This window comes from Spea bombifrons, chromosome 7 (genome assembly GCF_027358695.1).
Source record: "Spea bombifrons isolate aSpeBom1 chromosome 7, aSpeBom1.2.pri, whole genome shotgun sequence".
Classification (NCBI taxonomy): Eukaryota; Metazoa; Chordata; class Amphibia; order Anura; family Pelobatidae; genus Spea; species Spea bombifrons.
In genome coordinates, this window is record NC_071093.1 from 26,390,824 (window position 1) to 26,411,945 (window position 21,122).

Sequence of the window (21,122 nt, forward strand, 5' to 3'; positions counted from 1 at the left end):
ATAATAAAAAAAAAAGGGTTACATTTTTATGGAATAAAAATCAACACCAAAAGCCCTATTGCTTCATTCATTAATTGTCAGACATAAACATATGTTTATAAAAGGAGAATACTATTGCTTTTCCTATGAAACACTATCTCCATATCTAAGAAAAATGTTAAGTCCAAAATTGACTTACATCCACTCCGTTATGAACATTGCACACTTGGAGATACTACCTTACATGATAGCAACCAAAGCCTTGTACAAAAGACTTGCGGGTTCCATAGGAAAGTTCCCTAGCTCTGCTGCATGTATAGCAAACCATTTCATGCGCTATACATACTTTTAGAACATATAAATGTGTCATAGAATATTGTCGCTAAACAAAAAAAACAATGCATGTACATACCTTTACTTCTGAGGGCTTCTGATGTGCAAGAAGTTTGTATATATTCAAATTATTTTCAAAACTCCTTTAAAAAAAAAAATATATAAAACAGATTTATACCTGATGTGAACTGATTCAGGTGCTATTTGGTAATTATCACGTAAATGAAAAATAGAAAGAGAAGTCTGTGTCTAGGTTGTACATGGGAACAGCAAAAATAACTTAAGTTAATAACATATTTTAACACAATGCCCTGCAGTTTCATAGCCCTGGCTTCTGATAGCAGTTGTGAACCATGTAATACAAATCAGAAAGGGCTAAAAAGATTGAAAACGAGTAGCCAATGTTAATATATGCAACTCTTAGCAGAAGAAGCGATAGAAAATGTAAGTGCAAATCTATTCTCCTTACTGTCCTGTATTTACAGAAGAATCAGTAGAGAATACAATTAACACATTTGTATCTGGCACTTTAATATGATTAGCTAGCACAATTATTTAATATTTGAGTAGTAATTGTAGTGGTCACTCTCTTATATATCTATTTTTTATTACATGTATAGCCATAATCCTTTAAATTGGATTCCGAGGTTCTTTTATAAGCGCTTACCTTCCTCTAAGCTGAATTGCTTCTTCAAATCGCTTTTCATCCATAGCTTTTTGCACATCTTTTGTCTAAGGAGAAACATTTTCACACTTAGGGCCACTCTAGGGTTTTAGGGGCCCTATAAAAGAATACTTTAGGAGCCCAACTAAGCGAACGGTAGTTAATTACAGTACCTTTACTGTAAGAAACTCATCAATAAGTTGGACCTAACATCCAATAATTAACTACTGAAGGTGCATTTAAAATGAATCTTGATCTGCCCAAAGTGGTTGCAAAGATCTTTAAGGTAGACTAGGAGTACTAAAAAAGGAATTTGTTCCCAATCATATATTCTCCGCAAGACCTTTTAATCTGTTAGCTTGTCTGTAATATGCCAATGTTCAGTTACAGGCCTTTCTGACGCTCACTAAAAATCTATAGCAATAGCTGGCTTTATATTTTTTTTATATGACTAAAATGAATATGTTTGCAAAAGCACATGAAAATAAAATTTTCTGTTTTACATCTCAAAAATAATACTTTTATTATACGTGTGTATGCACAAGGGTCAATGAAAGATGCTTACCACTTGAACACATTCCATCAAAGGCAGGCGTACAGACTGGTTTCCAGACAGGCTCACTACACAAGCTGGTGTGTCGGGAGTGGCCTCCAGCAATGCTATAACAGCCTCCATTCCCATTTTACTACTCTGTTAGAATTCCAAGGCACATTGCAATAATATTTTTAAATGTTCCAACTTTAGTTTTATTTTACATAGTTCTTAAATATACATTGCTAAAAACAAACAAAAAATGCACAGAAGAACCGAATAGATAGATATTTAGGTCTTGCAAAACAAAGACAGGCTTAAGTGTGACTGGAGAACAAAATATACAAATCACAAGGCAAGTTTCTTTATGGAATGATTACTGAAACTAAAATCTCAATAAGTTTAAAATATTAGTTTTACTAAAGATAACCTAAAAACTATAGCGAGGAAGTCCTAAAATACAGTATGGCAAAGGGCTGCCACAATTGTATCTCAAAAAGAGAAGTATGTGTAAAATGTATCCACTGTATCTTAGACTAATCCTGGTAATAAATGAGAAAAACTCTCCACTCTCTTGGCTTCAATTATTTAATGTCATGAAATTCCACATAACAGTAACGAGGAAAGACCCCGACCGTATAAAAGATTAACGCATTTTGCACTCACGTTTGCTCAGCACCAGTTCCTAAAAACTACGTCTTTTGCTGAGTCTAAGATGCTCACTCACCCACTATAGGGGTCTATACGGACTATATCAGGGCTCAACAAATCCCAGGCGCCAGGTCGCCATGGCGACTGAGATTTTTGTGCTGGCACCTAGGACAGAGGCGTATCTAAGATATGGCTTTTAAAACGCTTTTTTTTTTTGGATGCGGAGGAGAGAGAGGGGCACCTAGCAACCGCTCGGCGCCCCTCATTCTCCTCCACGAGGCCTCTACCTCCATCATTTCATGCTGAGTGCCGGAATATAACGTCAGCAGTGAAGCAGCAGGCACCGCAGCAGAGCAGGACAGAAGCCTCGTGCTCCCATCGCTGGACCTAAAGGTGAGAGAACTACAAAGAGAGAGAGGGTAGACAGTGAGAAAGGGGGAGAGAGGGTAGAAAGTGATAAAGGAGGGAGAGGGGGTAGATAGTGAGAAAGGGGAGAGGGTAGTAAGAATATTGAAATAAGTAAAGAGTGTGAATTAACATGTGGATGCATTGAGTGAATGAGGGAGAGCATGAGTTAATATGTGGATGAGTTGTCTGAATGAGGGACAGCATGAGTTAATATGTGGATGAATTGTCTGAATGGGGGAGAGCATGAGTTAATGTGTGGATGAATTGTCTGAATGAGGGAGAGCATGAGTTAACCCCTTAACGTCCATTGCCGGGTCAGGCACGTCATGCAAAACGGTCACTTAACGACCTATGACGTGCCTGACACGTCATGAGTCTTAAACAAGCTTAAAGAGTCTTCGCTTAAACGGTGTTGCTGTAATGCCTCAATGTCGAGGCATTCAGCAACACCGAGATCGGCTTCATGGACCATGTTTGGCCCCTCCCTGTGGGCGTCAACATCCGCCAAACACTGTATGGCAGGACGCCCGTTTTAAAAGTTTAGGAGGCGATCAACGATCTAGGAACGTATCTTCCCAAAAATCCTGTTATGGAAAAAATTAAATAAAAGCATTTCAAATACCCAAGGGGTGTCTAATTTAAAAAAATGAATGGTTTTATGGGGTAAATTGGAGTGGCCGGGCTCAAAGATTGGGCATGGGCACAGACTGACCAAAATGGGGAAAAAAAAGCGCACGTCCAAAATGTGGCATTTTAACCCCAAACACCAGACAAACCCATGCATATGGGGTATCACTGTACTCAAGAGATGTTGTTGAACACATATTGGCGTGTTGTTTGATAGTGACGTATACCTGGAGCTGCAAATCCATACCGGAAGCTCAATTTTAGTGATAAAAAACACAAAATAAATTACTACCACAAAGTTTGACAAAGACTGGTTGTAGAATTAGTGCATGGAAAGAGTTAAAATTCTAGCACTTGAAATACCCTGGGGTGTCTAGTTTTCAAAAATATATGATTTGATGGGTTAAATTGCGTTGGCCGGCTTCAAAAGATACCCAAAATGGCACATGGGGGGAAGAATTACCAAATTTGGAAAAAATGGTTTCGAAATAGCAAAACACTACTTGTAATTATTGCTCCATAACGTGCAGAAAAAAACAAAAAAAACATAAAAACAGTGGGTATTTCTAAACTAAGGACAAATAGTAGAATGTATTTAGTAGTTTTTTTCATTAGCTTTTTTGGGTGAGTAAAAAGTTTTTGGTAAAAGTCTGGTTTTTTTTTTACATTTTTCATCATATTTTATTATTTTCTTATGGGAAATTAGATAATATGATCAAAACTATGGTATCTGAAGAAAGCCCTTCTTGTCCTGAAAAAAAGAATATATAATTTTTGTGGGTTCACTAAATGAGCGACGAGAAAATTACATCTAAACACGAGCGCCACAAAAGTGTTAAAACCGCCTCGGTCCCAATGGTACAAAAGGTAAAACACACTGACTGTAAAAATGTTTGTGTGCATTATAGATGTATAATTGTGGAAGGGCAAAGATGGCACTAGTAGGATGTTTGAGCCTTGGGAACCAAGATGGCACAGGCAGAGTGTATATGGGACAAAATGGCACATGCCAGACTGTTTGGGGACAAGGTTGACATGTGCTGGGTTATTTGGGGACCAGGGTGCTGGTCAGGTTCTATGTGGGCAGTGTGGATGCCAGGGCTGGCTTTGGGGTGTGCATTAAGGGGATTAAAAGGCATATCATGGAGCAGAGTGGCATATAGGGGGGTATAAGGGCATAAGGTATAAGGGTATAAGGCATTTCTGGAGGCAGATTGGCATATAGAGGGTTACGTGTAAATTTTACATGTAAATTTAAGATCTGTTATTTTTGTTGTTGAAAATAAAACTTTGTTAGTTTAAAAAAAAATCCTGGCTCCTAACCTTTTTAGCTGGCTCCTAGATTCAAAACAAATTTGTAGTCCAAGCCCTGGACTATAATGTATAACTATAACATTATTGCTCGAATTCCCAGCCCATCTAACCTGAACATAAATCAACTTTCCCTGGAACTAATGCTACAGAGACTTGCTCTTCTGATTGTCTATGGAACCATGCAATGCTTATTTGCAGCTCTAAAGAATTGGAGAAAAGCAAATAATAAAATGGAAAAATATTAATAATAATAATAAAAAAAAGACGTTGAGAAATCTCAGCTTCATCGGGGGTGTAGAGACCGATGGAATCAGGTGCCAAAATGAAATACTCCATCAGCGTACCTGATTGGACAGTGAAACGGGGGCTCCCCAGAGTCTTTACCATCATTACCCTAAAGCATCCCTGTCTATATTCATAGTGATTAATATTTTCAGAGGTAACTTTTGATCTTTGGTTTCAGTGATAATTTATTTAGGAATCTAATTCTACTTTTGGATTCCTGCAATAAGTAGCATGTATTTATTTATGGAATTACAATTATGACTAAGCATAGCATATCCCAACAAAAAGCCAATTTGAAAACATTTATTAACGACAAAAAAATACAAAGAAAGAAACCCCATATGATGAGTTACAACAGAATTTTTGTTTTTGTTATACTGAGGTCCCGGAGGGGGAAAAAAAAAAAAAAATAGAAACAGAACTTACCAACACACGGTCAAATGCTGATGGTGTTCCTCCTCGCTGTACATGACCAAGAACAGTTACACGTGTATCAAAGCCCAAACGCTGGACCACTAGCTGTTTAAAAGGAAAAATTCAAAGTTACCAAATTGTTAACATTTAAAAAGAGAAATTCCTCATACAAATAACATGAAATAAAGACTACATGAGACATGCTTAAGTAATTTGATCTTTTTGAAGCTTTAAATAAAAAAGAATCATAATACATTTTATGTTTAATAGTAGAGGCCCAGAGTAACATTTATAACTTATATTAAATCAGTTCCATCAACTATGTTGTATTGCTGTAGACTCATCTTATTCACATTTGAAGTTTTAGGCCAGATATGCATGAAAAGAATATATGTTTTACTATTCAAGAAATATAGAGAACAGTATTGTCCAGTATACAGAATAATGCGTCTACTGCCATAGAGTACTCACAAAACGTTTCTTGTTGTGCAGTGCAAATATATATTTTTCCCTTTTAACTACTATGTAATTACTTCCAAAGGATATTTCGGTAAGGGGTTTCCACCAGAAAAAGATGAAAATATACATAAGCCTCTTCTTAATTAAGTTTAGAAAAAGAGCCCCAACAAAAACAGTGCAATGTGTAAATATTTACATACATCTTTTACGTAGTTAGATGAGATCAACTGTCCGTTTCGGTCAATTGCACCTTCAGCAATGATAATTATATTCAGTCGGGAACCCCTGCTTCGGGTCTGGGGAAAAAAGCCTCAGTAAGGTTAGAAAGAAAGACCAGTAAGTCTTATGTCAGTAGTTAGGAAATTAATGGAAACCATGCTATACATATTGGCATGTAAATAGTTTGCATAATCAGAAACAGAATGAGTTTACTGCAAGGAGATTTTGTCAAATTAACTTAATTTATTCGTTTGACTGGGTAACTAAAATAATAGACCAAAAACGAGTAGTATATATAGCCTATCTAGACTTCAGAAAGGCATTTGCCACTGTCCCTCATAGATGACTGATATATAAAAGTTATACTGTTTAGATGTTAAAATAGTTTGATGGATAAGGCAACGGTTGAGTGACAGAAGGTTAATAGTATAGATTCAGGTGTTCTTACTGGATGGGTAACTTGAGGATCAGCATTGGGACCCATAGTTTTTAATATCTTTGTTAGCTATATTATAAATGGTCTTCCTTGATTTTTCCAGGGTAGACATTTCAATGGAACAAGGCCAGGGCCGGACTGGGACTGAAAAGCAGCCCTGGAAAAATTTGGAGACCAGCCCCATATAGTTTATCTCACGGTGAAGCTCTTATACCCACACGCACCCCTTATACACACCCGAGTCACACTATGTGCCATTCTTTTTATCTCATTATTTGTATTAAAATGCCAGAAAGCAAAAGTGTTAAAAGGCCCTAATAAATGAAATACATTACACATAATGGGATCAAAACATTTACTACTGCGAACATTTTTAGATGAAAGAGTTCCATTTTATTCAGTGGAACAAAACACTGATCACATTATTCTTCACGATATTCTGGTAAGAAACTTTTATTTCTTTATTAATTCATGTAGACAATTTTTTTCCATATTTAATAAAAGCTATGATTGAGACATGTTTGGTTTTTATTTCCTTTCATTTGACAACCTACCCCCGAGTTATGCACCTCTGCCCCCAGGCTTGCCACTCTGCCCCCTGATATGCCTTCTAACCCCCTATATGCCACTCTGCCTCCAGAAATGCCTTATACCCCCTATATGCCACTCTGTCCCATGATATGCCTTCTAACCCCCTATATGCCACTCTGCCATATAGGGGATTAAAAGGCATATCATGGGACAGAGTGGCATATAGTGGGTATAAGGCATTCCTGGAGGCAGAGTGGCATGAAGGGGGTTAAAAGGCATATCATGGGGCACTCTGCCTCCAGAAAAGCCTTATGCCCCCCTATATGCCACTCTGCCTCCCTGATATGCTTTATACCCTCCTATATGCCACTCTGCCCCATAATATGCCTTTTAATCCCCTATATGCCACTCTGCCTCCAGAAATGCCTTTTACTCCTTATGTCACTCTGCCTCCAGAAATGCCTTATACCCCCCATATGCCACTCTGCCTCCCTGACATGCCCCAACCCTACTATATGCCCCTCTGCCCCGTGATATGCCTTTTAACCCCCTTTTTGCCACTCCACCTCCAGATATGCCTTTTGACCCCCTATATGTCACTCTGCATCCAGAAATGCCTTATACCCCTATATGCCACTCTGTCCCATGATATGCCTTCTAACCCCCTATATGCCACTCTGCCATATAGGGGGTTAAAAGGCATATCATGGGACAGAGTGGCATATAGGGGGGTATAAGGCATTTCTGGAGGCAGAGTGGCATAAAGGGGGTTAAAAGGCATATCATGGGGCACTCTGCCTACAGAAAAGCCTTATGCCCCCTATATGCCACTCTGCCTCCCCAATATGCTTTATACCCTCCTATATGTCCCTCTGCCCCATGACATCCCTTTTAACTCCCGTTATGCCACTCTGCCTCCAGATATGCTGTTGACCCCCTATATGTCACTCTGCATCCAGAAATGCCTTATACCCCTATATGCCACTCTGGCATATAGGGGTTAAAAGGCATATCATGGGACAGAGTGGCATATAGGGGGTAAAAGGCATTTCTGGAGGCAGAGTGGCATGAAGGGGGTTAAAAGGCATGTCATGGGGCACTCTGCCTCCAGAAAAGCCTTATGCCCCCTATATGCCACTCTGCCTCCCGATATGCTTTATACCCTCCTATATGCTCCTCTGCCCCATGATATACCTTTTAACCCCCTTTATGCCACTCTGCCTCTAGATATGCCTTTTGACCCCCTATATGTCACTCTGCATCCAGAAATGCCTTATACCCCTATATGCAACTCTGGCATATAGGGGGTTAAAAGGCATATCATGGGACAGAGTGGCATATAGGCAGGGCCGGCCTTTGGGGTGTGCGACCTGTGCGACCGCACAGGGCGCCACACTCCAGGGGGCGCCGCCGCGGGGTCCGCCGCCGCCGCAGCGCGGTCCGACGCCACTGCCGCCGCGGGGTCCGCCGCAGCGCGGTCCGACGCCCCTGCCGCCGCGGGGTCCGCTGCCGCCAGTATGGGGGCACCCGTACCCCGCGGCGGCAGGGGCGTCGGACCGCGCTGCGGCGGACCCCGCGGCGGCAGTGGCGTCCCTCCAGAGACGGACAGTAATGTCCGCCGCTGGAGGAGCAGGCTCGCAAGGGAGCAGTATCGGAGGTCTTTAACAGACCTCCGATACCGCTCCCTTGTGATCCCCGCGGCAACAGCTGCTGTGCGCCGGGGTTTGCTGTCAGATCCCGGCGCACAGCACTGAAGCCGCGCCCACTGGTCTCCGTGCCCTCTGACCCGGAAGAAGAGAAGACAGAAGAACTAAGAAGAAGAGCGAAGAGGAGGCAAAGAAACTGAAAGAGGAAAGGTAGGAAAGCATAGAGTGACAGTGAGAGTGGATTGGTGTATATGTGTGGTTTGGTATATATGTGTGGTTTGGTATATATGTGTGGTTTGGTATATGTGTGGATTAGTATATATGTGTGGTTTGGTGTATATGTGTGGATTGGTGTATGTGTGGATTGGTGTATGTGTGGATTGGTGTATGTGTGGATTGGTGTATATGTGTGGTTTGGTGTATATGTGTGGATTGGTATATATGTGTGGATTGGTGTATATGTGTGGATTGGTATATATGTGTGGATTGGTGTATATGTGTGGATTGGTATGCGTGTGGATTGGTATATATGTGTGGATTGGTGTATATGTGTGGATTGGTGTATACGTGTGTGGATTGGTATGCGTGTGGATTGGTATGCGTGTGGATTGGTGTATATGTGTGGATTGGTGTATATGTGTGGATTGGTATATGTGTGGATTGGTGTATATGTGTGGATTGGTGTATATGTGTGGATTGGTGTATATGTGTGGAGTGGATTGGTGTATATATGTGGATTGGTGTATATGTGTGGATTGGTGTATATGTGTGTGGATTGGTGTATATGTGTGGGGTGGATTGGTGTATATGTGTGGATTGGTGTATGTGTGTGGATTGGTGTATATGTGTGGAGTGGATTGGTGTATATGTGTGGATTGGTGTATGTGTGTGGATTGGTGTATATGTGTGGAGTGGATTGGTGTATATGTGTGGATTGGTAAGTGTGTGTGGATTGGTAAGTGTGTGAGAGTGATGGGTGTTATGCTGTACCATTTCCAATGTATTTTTCATTATATAATTATGCTCTAAAGTACATCATAACTCCCATCACTCTATACTGTTCCATACAGTGGCAGAGCTGGGAGGCAGAGGCCTTGCACCCTCACCGCAGGACTTCTGAAAGGTAAGTGAACTTCAAAGAGGGAGAGGGTAGATAGTTAGGAGGGGGTAGATAGGGAGAATGGAGTGAGACGGGGTACATAGGGCAATCATACTCCTATCATGCCAAGTAGTCTACGAGTACATCCTGGAATCTGCGGGCATGATAAGAATGTGATTGCTGTTAATCATATATATATATATATATATATATATATATATATATATATATATATATATATAAAAATATTGTTATTTAATTGTTTTGTTATGTGTTATGGTGTGGGGGGGGTCATATTCGGTTTCGGCCAGGTAAATGCTGCACTTTTGGTTTCAGTCCAGAATTCGTTTCGGTGCATCCCTACTACTAAGCCTGACAATGAAGTGGTAGGCCTACACCACATCAATGTTTGGCGTAGTATATAGTGATTGGGGTTTTGTTACAAGTTTTGATTCCTTTCTTTTTTTGGGATGGGGGGGGCGCCAGACGAGTAGTCCGCACAGGGCGCCAGAACACCTAAGGCCGGCTCTGCATATAGGGGGATATAAGGCATTTCTGGAGGCAGAGTGGCATATAGGGGGGCACACTTACATACACACACATGCCGATTTCTTTTGTTTTTAACAAATACAAAAAACATTATACAGTACAAAAAATACATTTTACTCACCTTCTACTTCTCTTGACTTCCTGGTAGCTGCACACTGTTCTCCTCTATGCTGACAGGATGCCACTGACCTGACATCCGGTGCTGCAGCAGTGCGAGGGGGCGGAGCTTCCACCTCACGCGGCTCCCATCACTATGCAGCCATCAGACTGCTGGGAATGTAATCTGAACGGCCGATGCGTGCTGATGCCGCCAGCCGGAGCTACTTTAACACTTTTTTTTTTAGTTATATGGTGAGCTGGATCGGCTCGCCATATAAAGTAAAAAAAAAAAAGTATTAAAGCAGAGCCGGCCGGCGGCATCAGCACGCATCGGCCGTTTAGATTACATTCCCAGCAATCTGATGGCCGCATAGTGATGGAAGCAGCGTGAGGGGTGAAAGGTCAGTGCGAGGGGGCGGAGCTTTCACCCCTCACACTGCTCCCATCACTAGACGGCCATCGCACACGGCTGCTGGGTGCTGATGCCGGCCGGCCGCATTAGCACCCAGCGGCTGCTTTGATTAGTTTTCGGGCAGCCTGGGGGGCAGCTCAGCGGCTGTCTTCATGGCCGCCCAGCCCACGGACCTTCCGGCCCACCGGGAAATTTCCCGGTATCCCGGTGGGCCAGTCCGGCCCTGAACAAGGCAAATGGCAAGTGATTTAAATAAATAAGGAGAATATACGAGTTTGTGGCAGCTACCGTTTAATGTTGATAAATGTAAAACAATGCACTTGTGATGTAAAATTCCCAAGGCAGAATAAAGCATTGGGACAATGTTCTGTCTGTGATAAGAGAAGAGAGGGACCTGTGAGTAATTATTTCTGAGAACTTAAAAATAAGGCAATGCAGGAAGAGCAAGCAGGGTGCTGGGTTATATAGCTAGAGGCATTAGTAGCGGGAAGTGATCTCTGGTCAGGCCTCACCTATCGTGTACAATTCTGGAGACCCCCTCTCCAGAAGGATGTTGACATACAGGACAGAGTTCAGAGGTGGGCTACTAAAATAATAAATAGTTTGCAAGATACAAATGGCCAGGAAAGACTAGGTGATCTTAATATGTACTGCCTGGAGGAAAGCGGAAAAAGGTTGGGGGTATAAACAGTTAAATACCTAAATTGGTTAAAGTATATACAGAAGGAAAATGTTTTGCAAAAGAAGGAAAAATGCTAGAACAATAGTTCACAATCAAAAACCAAGGGGATGGATCCTACCATCAGAAGTAATGTAGGCTAATACAGTGAGGGAATTTAAACATGCATGTGATAGGCATTAAGGTATGCTTACCCTAAGACAAGGCCAAGTGCTGATTAAGGTCAGAGTCTTTGCATCAGGAAAAATGGACAGACTAGAACTATGTGACACAATCCCAGAGTGAGATAGAAGGGCGTGGTTTAGGCTGCACATATGTAAATGCAAGTGCATAAGAAAACGTAATTCACAGTTACGTTTACTTATGAGGCATAAATGAATAAAAATAAATTTTCAGTCCTAGAGGCAGTCTTAAATATGATGGCACTCACAAATCTGAGACACACCAAAACAACTCACAGCTTTCACAGACATACACACCCACACAATACAACAGAGATTGAAAGTAACAGACATGTACAATACAATAAGACATATTTCACATGTCCCCAGACACTCACAGCATTCAGACATACACTTAACAGGCACTCACGCAAGAACACAGCTTGCAGAACTCAAAAACCTACAAAATCCACGGACAGGACACCCAAACAGCACAACACACAAACACTTTTCAAACTAATAATAAAAAGTTGGAATTCCCCTTTAAGACTGAGCTACTCTGATTATTGAAATCAGCTCTTCTTTGGAACAACATGCAGCATTTACTATATAAAACAGTATACGAAACAGCACCGTCATTTTGAAATACCAATTTAAAAGTGCAATAATATATGACACACTGATCAAATTACATTACTACTTTAGAAACAAACCTTTTGAAAAGAGGGGATAAAATTCTGTAAATACCTCTCCAAGTCGTGCACACATAAAGTCTTCCCAGCCTTCTTCAGGAGGACACTCTGGAATAAAGAGCCAATCGGCACCAGATGCCAAGGCAGACACCAACGCTAAATACCTGCAGTAAAAATAATTAGACTATATGGGTAAAAAGTACACTTCAGCCTCATTTTCAGGTGAAACTCACTTGTACTCAAACGGATTTTAATGTATGTAAATCATGCATTCTTTAGTTATTGGGGTTTTGTTTTATTTTACCGATTCTTTATGGCAATGGAGTGATTAAACACTGACCCACTCTATTGGTTACCATAGGCAGTATGATAAAGAGTCATATCACAGCATTATGGGAACCCACTATTCTACCCACTCCACAATCCAATCAACTATTCTCTAACTCACTGGGTTTTTCTTAACCAGTGTTACCGATTATTTTGTAAAAATACACGAAATACATTTCCATATGAATACACTGCACTCCACATACTTTATACTTAAATCTGAAAGAGCTGTGATTGTTCAGATAAAATCAATGCTTTTGGCTACACAGCAGATCCTTGAAGTTTATAATATATTCATATCCTGTCACTCCACTATGAATTAAGCTATGCATGTAATCCAAAATGGCACAGTACTGTGGGATTTTGCTTCACAATAATGAACAAATCCTTTCCTGGCATCACCAAACACTGTTCTTGTTCAAATCATCAGACTGTAAATTTTGAATAACAGGTTCTGACACCCTTGGTCTTCAAAATTTGAAGCCACAGCGATTCATCATGTACCACTTTTGACAGGGGTCTCCGCTGCACAGATTCCTACATCTTACTTGGGAGTCTTATTTGATAATTTCGACTCAGCGGCTGCTAGGCTGTATACATTACTAAAAATATAAAATGCTGGACTGCTTAAACTTTTTTGACTGAACAGTTTTTTTTTTTTATTATTAATAGGTATGGCTTTATGCTTAATAAAAGTTTTGATATTGGTAAAATACATTTTTATATTAATTCTTACCCACAATGCCTTCCCATAACCTCAAGCACAAATGTTCGTTGATGGCTAGAACAAAACAAAACAAAACGACACAATGTCAGGAATATACAACATAAAATGTTTTTTTCATGTTAAAAAGGGAAAAAAACAATACAGTTACAAAGAATGTGATGACACTTTCCTTACTGATTTCACCATTCAATTACAACAAGCTAATCAAAAGAAATGCTTTGTTCCTTACCTCTGGGCAGTCGTAGTAATTGCATCAATAACTTCCATGATTCGATGTAGCGCAGAATCCGTTCCAATTGTCATATCAGTGCCGCAGAAGTCATTGTCAATAGACCCCACCAGCCCCACGATGTTTAAGTGAGAATACTTCTGAGCAACCTCTTCAGTAATTTTCTCTGTTGTAAAGATAGATGTAATTTTTTTTAACATGTAAAACAAATGTCACCATCTAGCTGGTCACCAAAACAGGAGTTGCAGATGAGTCACCATTTCAATGACCATTATGAAGTGCTAGCCTGACAGGCTTACTTCAATTGATAAGGTGACTCATGTCTTCTTGCAAGAGACGCTTATTGGAGTAACTTCTTAATGTTGTATTCATCAAAGCATCTCTTAGGGTCACAAACTGTCATGTAAATATTAGGAGGGTTTAACTTTGATTATCCGACTTAATTCTGAATTATTGAGAGCCAACCCTTGTGATAATCGTCTGCAAGCCCCATACTACTGCAGAATTGGTAATGCCCAAGAAATCATCCTACTTGAACTATGCATTACACTGGGACAACTCTTCCTTCCTGACACTTTATTATAGATAGTCGCTGAAGCAAAATGTACAACCCTTTTAAAAAAAAAAAAATATGGTTTAGGTCATAACCTGAATAATATTTTTTTTACATTGCTGGTTTAGTCACCATGTAGGGTTATCAATAGGGTATTTTGTTTTTTTAAAGCAGTACTAGGTGGCCATCATATCTAGCCAATCAGAACCACAGGAGAAGCTAACAAGTAACCAACATCCCAAAAACGCTAGTGGATTTGTATATTTTTAGTAAAGAAAAAAAAACATTTCCTTTATTTCTCATGGGGTTAACATTCAACTACAGGTTGTAAGAGAATGGCACAATCTAAAAAAATAAATAAATGACCCCTGTTCAAAAGTCTGTATACCCTTAGTTCTTAATACTGTGTATTGCCCCCTTTAGCATCAATGACAGCGCACAGTATTTTTTAATAGTTGTCTATGAGGCCCCAAATTCTTGCAGGTGGTATAGCTGCCTTCAGGTCATGCAAAGTCTTTGGTTGTCTTGCATGAACCGCACGTTTGAGATCTCCCCAGAGTGGCTCGATGATATTAAGGTCAGGTCACTCCAGAACCTTCATGTTTTTCTGATGCAAACACCGGAGGGTCAACTTGGCCTTGTGCTTAGGACCATTGTCATGTTGGAAAGTCCAAGAGCATCCCATGCGCAGCTTTTGTGCAGAAGAATGCAAATTGTCTGCCGGTATTTTCCGATAACATGCTGCATTCAACTTGCCATCAATTTTGACAAGATTCTCTGTGCCTTTAGAGCTCACACACACCTCCAAAACATCAGTGAGCCACCGCCATGCTTTACAGCGGGGATTGTATTCTTTTCGCTATACGCCTTGTTGACCCCTCTCCAAACATAGCACTTATGGTTGTGACCATAATGCTCTATTTTGGTCTTGTCACTCCAAAACACAGTGCGCCAGAAGCTGTGAGGCGTGTCAAGGTGTTTTCGGGGCATATTGTAACCAGGCCTTTTTGTGGCGTTGGCGCAGTAAAGGCTTCTTTCGGACAACTCGACCATGCAGCTCATATTTGTTCAAGTATCATCGTACTGCGCTACTTGAAACAACCACACCATCTTTTTCCAGAGCAGATTGTATTTCTCCTGAGGTTACCTGTGGGTATTTCTTGTCCCACACAATCCTTCTGGCAGTTGTGGCTGAAATCTCTCTTAGTCAACCTGACCTTGGCTTTGTATCAAGAGATCCTCAAATTTCCCACTTCTTAATAAGGGATTGAACAGTACTGACTGGCAGTTTTATGGTTTTGTATATCTTTTTGTATCCTTTTTCAATCTTTATAAAAGTCCCATTACCTTGTTACACAGGTCTTTCAACAGTCCCTTTCTGCTCCCCATGGCTCAGTATCTAGAATGCTCAGTGCACCCATATGAGGTTAACTCATTGACTAATTATAAACAGACACTAATTGCAATTTAAAAACCAAAGGTTGCAATATTAACCTTTGTCATTTTAACCTGTGTGTGTCACCTTATGTGTCTGTAACAAGGCCAAACATTCAAGAGTATGTAAACTTTAGATCAGGGCCAGGTGATATCTGTTAACATTAGGATTTAAAAAGGAGCCAAACAACTATGAGAAAATAAGTGACTTCATATGATCAGCAGCCATAAATAATAGCCTGGATTTTTTTTGCATGATCAGTCATACTTAAGATCAATGGTAGCACAACTGTAACTCTAAAGGCTTTCCAAGCATTTCAGAACAAAAACTGAAAATTATAATGATGAGATTAAACAATGGTATTTAAACACTTAACAAGTTTCCAAGACCAACACCATCTGTGTCTTGAATAATAATAAATCTTACCATCCTTTACCAAGTCTTCCAGCAGGCCACCCCACTCTTTACGGAAGATGTTTGCTCCAGTTAAGCTGCCATCACCACCAATGACACAAAGGTTGGTTATCCCATGTTGGACAAGATTATAAGCCGCAGATAATCGTCCTTCTCTAGTAGTGAATGCCTTGCACCTGGCGCTTCCAATAATTGTTCCTCCCTGCAGTGAAAAAAAAAATATCTCCTAGTTTCTCTCATTTATCAATTGAAACGGGTGCTAAATGTGGCTTATTAAATGAATAATTGTTTAAGCAGCAACAAAGGCAGTCTCACACTACTTTCCGACCTACTTTGAATATTTCTTGGTGAATTGATGGTAAAAATCTATATCACTGATCGGTTATTAATCTAGCTGTACAAACTATTGCCTATATGCGAGATTAAAGAAAATGGAAATGTGGTTTGTAGAGATCAGGCAGGAGTGCAGGGTTTGTTGATATTAAATTAAAAGATAAATCTGCATGTGCAAAAGAACAACTGTAATCAAATAAGCAACCCACTTACTGGTGATTTAAAGAAAACAAAAAAATGATCAATACTATTCAAGGGAGTATTTAAGTTAGCCCTGGGGATATTTTTGTGTAGCACCATAAAAATAAAGATCACTTATAAAATAATTAAATGAGGACTGAGAAGAGAAACTATGGTGCCACAAACACCCTTCACAAATAGCAAATAAAAGTATGCTTCGGGTGTTCTTATTCTGAACGTGCTAAAAAATAAAATAAAAAAAATTAAAAAGGGGCAAGCAGACAATCAACAGTTTAGCGAGTAAAGCCTATTCCACATCCTCCAACTTCTCCTGTATACCCCTCAAACAGTGTCTAATAATACTGAATGTAGCCATTCATTGTACCAGGGTAAGTGAACTGGAAAGGGGGGGTTAAATAGCGAGTAGGGGGAGGAGAGGGGGTAGACAGTGAGGGGAGTAGATAGAGATGAGAATAGGGAAGAGATCATGAAATACAGTATTTGCTCGATTATAAAAGACAACTCCCCAAAATATGAATATTAATAAAAAGCTTGAATATAAGATGACCCTATAGGAAAAAGTTTCACTAGTAAATGTTAATTTACTAGTTGGTTTTTGAGTTTTTTTAATAAAAGCTATGATGGAGGAAAATATTTTTTATTTTTATTTCCTTTTATTTTCCAACCTGCCCCCCATTTATGTACATCTGCCCCCAGGCTTGCCACTCTGAATGCCTTATACCCCTATATGGCACTATCCCCCATGATATGCCTTTTAACCCTCTATATGCCACTGTGCCCCATAATATGCCTTTTGACCTCCTATATGCCACTCTGCCTCCAGAAATGCCTTATACCTCTATATGCCACTCTGGCATTTAGGGAGTTAAAAGGCATATTATGGGGCAGAGTGGCATATAGGGAGGTATAAGGCATTTCAGGAGGCAGAGTGGCCTATAGATGGTTAAAAGGCATTTCTGGAGGCAGAGTGGCATAAAAGGGGTTAAAACGCATATCTGGAGGCAGAGTGGCATAAAAGGGGTTAAAAGGCATTTCACAGAGCACTCTGCCTACAGAAAGGCCTTATGCCCCCCATTAAACACTCCCCTCCCCCAAACTTACCAGTGCTTCCGACTCCCTGGTGTGTAGTCGGGGTAGCAGGTAGACGTCTACGCGATCTGCGTAGGCAACTTCCGCTGCAGCCGGAAGGAGGTGCCGTTAGCAGAGGGGGTTGTCTGCGTCCATCGTGCATACACCCTCCGGCTGTCAGAGAGAGTTCCCCGCAACTTCCGGCTGCAGCGGAAGTTGCCTACGCAAATCGCGTAGACGTCTACCCGCTGCCCCGACTACACACCAGGGAGTCAGAAGCACCGGAGGTTACCAGACAGGAGAATCCAGGTCCTCTGTAGCGCTGCGAGTGATCTGAATCTTAGTCTCATAGTCAAACCTTGACTACGAGGTCTGATTATAAAAACGACCCGGATTATAAAACGAGGGGTATTTTTCAGAGCATTTGAAAAAAACCTCATCTTATAATCGAGCAAATACAGTAAATAAAGAGTGAGAATGAGTAAGATAATGAATTAAGTAATGTGTGGATGAATTGTGTGAATGGGTGAGAGAATTAATGAATTCATGTGTGGATGAAATGCGTGAATGGATTTGTGTGTTTTTCTGTTGATCTAGATCTGCTATGAAATGTTTCCATACATTAGTTATGTAAACCTGCAAATACAGGATTTGTATATCTTATTTAGTTGATCTACACTTGTAGTGCTGTTTCCTTGTGTTTATCTGATCTATTATTATACTTTATTTATAAAGCGCCTACGGATTCTGCAGCTCTGTACAAAGATGAAATGTTACAGAGAACGACAAGTACAATACAGCAATTAACAAAGAGATAGAAGAGGAATGAAGGGCCCTGTTCTCGCAGGAACTTACAATCTAGGTGGATAAGGGGGTGAGAAAAAAAGGAGGCGAGGACTGCGTGGCAGTGAATGATGTTAATGTAGGGCAAGATAAGGGTTGTAGGTGGGTGTGAGTGAAGTTTGAGGTTTATGTCAGTGGTAGGCTTCTCTGAAGAGAAAATTTTTTAGCGAGCGTTTGAAGGAGGGTAGAGTTGGTGAGAGACGGACAGCACGGGGAAGAGAGTTCCAGAGGGTTGGTGCTGCGCGAGAGAAGTCCTGTAGACGGGCGTGGGAGGAGGTGATAAGTGAAGATGCGAGGAGGTGATAAGTGAAGATGCAAGGAGCAGGTCAGTGTTGGATCTTATGTTGTGTTATTCTGTTGGACTGTACCTGCAATGCTATACACGCATGTGTGGTTTACATGTGTTGTTTATTTGATCTATACCTGAACTACAGGGAGGAAGGAAAAGAGGTGTGGCTTAGTGAATAAGGGGACAAAGGGACTCTGGGGATGATTACGGGGAGAGGACCTTTCAAAGTCACGGAAGGGTCAGAAGGAGGGAAGAATGCACTGACTGACAGTCTTCCCCTAATCTGCAATATTTAAAGGAAAGATGTTTTGGTTACAAAGATTGTACTGTTAGCTGTTTTCTTTTCTATATTGTAATGTAATGTATTGTATTGTAATTTATTTAAGGTACATTATCATTACCACTGTTTCTAGTTACATTTTATTGTACTAGTTTGCACTTGCACATAAATAATCTCTAATTAAAACTAGTTGTTGATTTTTTTCTCCAATATTTTCCTCCGGCATGGAAATCTAACAATCAAAAATGAAAGGATTCATTTTTTGTTATCATAAAAAAGGATGCAGGTGGGTAAATAGCAATGAGCACACAAGTGTGCATTACAAAGTCTTTTCGGGAGCTCAAAAATTATTTTTACTCAATAGGCACATTTTGTAGTAAGTTACAAAGTCAACACGATTAGCTGCAACATCACCCCAATAGAGCAGTTCATACTATGAAATAACATAAAATGTGTGTCACTTGCAGTTGTTAAACTTACCATCTGAATTATATTTGACACGCTAAGCCAATTGGCTTGTTTAATACACTCTCCGCCTTCAACTAGTCCTTCATAACCCTGTAATAAAATATATACTCAAGATGAAGCAAACATAAGAAAAACACAATATTCTGATATCTGTCATAAAACAATATTCTGTAATATTCAGGTTTTCTGGTAACTATTATAGTGTCAACTGGAGAGCTACATACTATAATTTCTACAAACATATAATGGCTTTGTAGATGCTTGTCAAGCCAAAACCTATACATTATTAAAGAAAAGCTCATTTAACACATTGTTCTCGGGGGGGGGGGGTTAACTGTTTAAATATACAGTTTATACAGCCAAGAAACTAAATCACTAACTACATTGGTCAAGGAAACGTGCAAGCATTTTTTCAGGAGCATTTACTCTCCATTTCAAAATAATAAAAAAAAAACAAATACAGACGCTCTGTGTAAATACTTACCCTGGAGGTAGAGGCTGCTGCTGTGCAGGTGACCTGCCCTCCATGGTCACACATTTCTTGCCACTGATTGGCTCCTTCAAGCAGCCAATCAGTTGCAGGAAAATGTTCCAATTGAAATAACATTTGTGAACAGACCCCCACCAGCAATGTTTTTAGCATGGGGTTTTGCAGAATGGACAATTGAAGTGTTAATTTAAAAAGGACCTCTTAGCTATCATACATATATTAAGATGTATATGATAGCCGGAGTGTCCCTTTGAGGCTTTATGCACCAGAACTAATGTCACAGAATGCTTGGACTAAGCTTTGCAAGGACTGGTGACATTTCTGTTTGCGCAGAAAACTATGCAGCCCACGCACAAGAAGAGGGCCCATTTCACAAGGCCTGCTGATCATGTATGATCATAATGATGGCTTCTGGTGACTAATAACTGCACTTTTTGCTAAAATCACCATTGCTAATAACTGAAAAAAAATATGTTTTTAAAATGGCAGTATTTCTCCTTTAGTTGTATAGCTATTTTCGGTTTTAATTTGTTTTGCAACTGAGTTAATAAACCTACCTCGTATATGAGAAAAACTTTTGCTCCAACATAAATACCCATGCGTGTCACAGCACGAACTGCAGCATTCATTCCTATAGATTCAAAGGGAAAAAAAATGTATTAAGGGAAAAAAAATGTATTAAGAGGCCACGTGAATACCATTTATTACACGCACTGAGCAATCTGTTCATTGCACGTCACAAAACCGGTGGAACAGTACATTTATAAAAAGAATAATAATTATTTCTGCTCTCCAAGATTACATTTTTCAAGTACCGGTAGTATTACTTTTTTAATTAATGCACAAAAAGGTAGTATTACGGTACATCGAGATTACATTGAGACTGTAATAGAGAAAAGGTTGCTGGCAGATGCGTAGGCAAAGTTTTAGCCTCTCTCTACTGTTATCAAGAAGGGCGGCAATCGCAGCGCACCTTTGAGTAACGGTAAAGTGTAACTATGGCTGTCTTGGGCACTGGGAAAATGCGCAGGACCGGACATCGGTTGAAATACTTTTGCCCTTGTGTGGATTTACCTGGCATGCAGCAATAACGAAACACGGCAGAGCCAGGTTAAGACATGCAGACCCTATCAGCCAGGGGTGTCCAAACTGCGGCCCTCCAGCTGCTGCAGGACTACATCTCTCATACTCCTCAGCCAGACCCTTAGCTGAAAGAGCATTATGGGAGATGTAGTCCTGCAGCAGCTGGAGGGCCGCAGTTTGGACACCCCTGCTA

General features: G+C 40.3%; 1 protein-coding gene across 1 annotated transcript in view; it reads right to left on the bottom strand.

Annotated features, from left to right (window-relative positions):
* Positions 1 to 21,122, bottom strand: part of PFKL (phosphofructokinase, liver type) — a 36,586-nt gene that overhangs the window by 12,097 nt on the left and 3,367 nt on the right. Inside the window, exons 2-12 of the mRNA XM_053472165.1 lie at positions 20,404 to 20,477; positions 19,369 to 19,446; positions 15,887 to 16,076; positions 13,473 to 13,638; positions 13,253 to 13,297; positions 12,245 to 12,353; positions 5,867 to 5,962; positions 5,220 to 5,312; positions 1,542 to 1,667; positions 980 to 1,044; positions 392 to 455 (exon numbers count right to left, since the gene is read on the bottom strand). Of these exons, the coding sequence (XP_053328140.1) occupies positions 392 to 455; positions 980 to 1,044; positions 1,542 to 1,667; positions 5,220 to 5,312; positions 5,867 to 5,962; positions 12,245 to 12,353; positions 13,253 to 13,297; positions 13,473 to 13,638; positions 15,887 to 16,076; positions 19,369 to 19,446; positions 20,404 to 20,477 (1,106 nt within the window). The remainder of the gene's footprint in view (positions 1 to 391; positions 456 to 979; positions 1,045 to 1,541; positions 1,668 to 5,219; positions 5,313 to 5,866; positions 5,963 to 12,244; positions 12,354 to 13,252; positions 13,298 to 13,472; positions 13,639 to 15,886; positions 16,077 to 19,368; positions 19,447 to 20,403; positions 20,478 to 21,122) is intronic.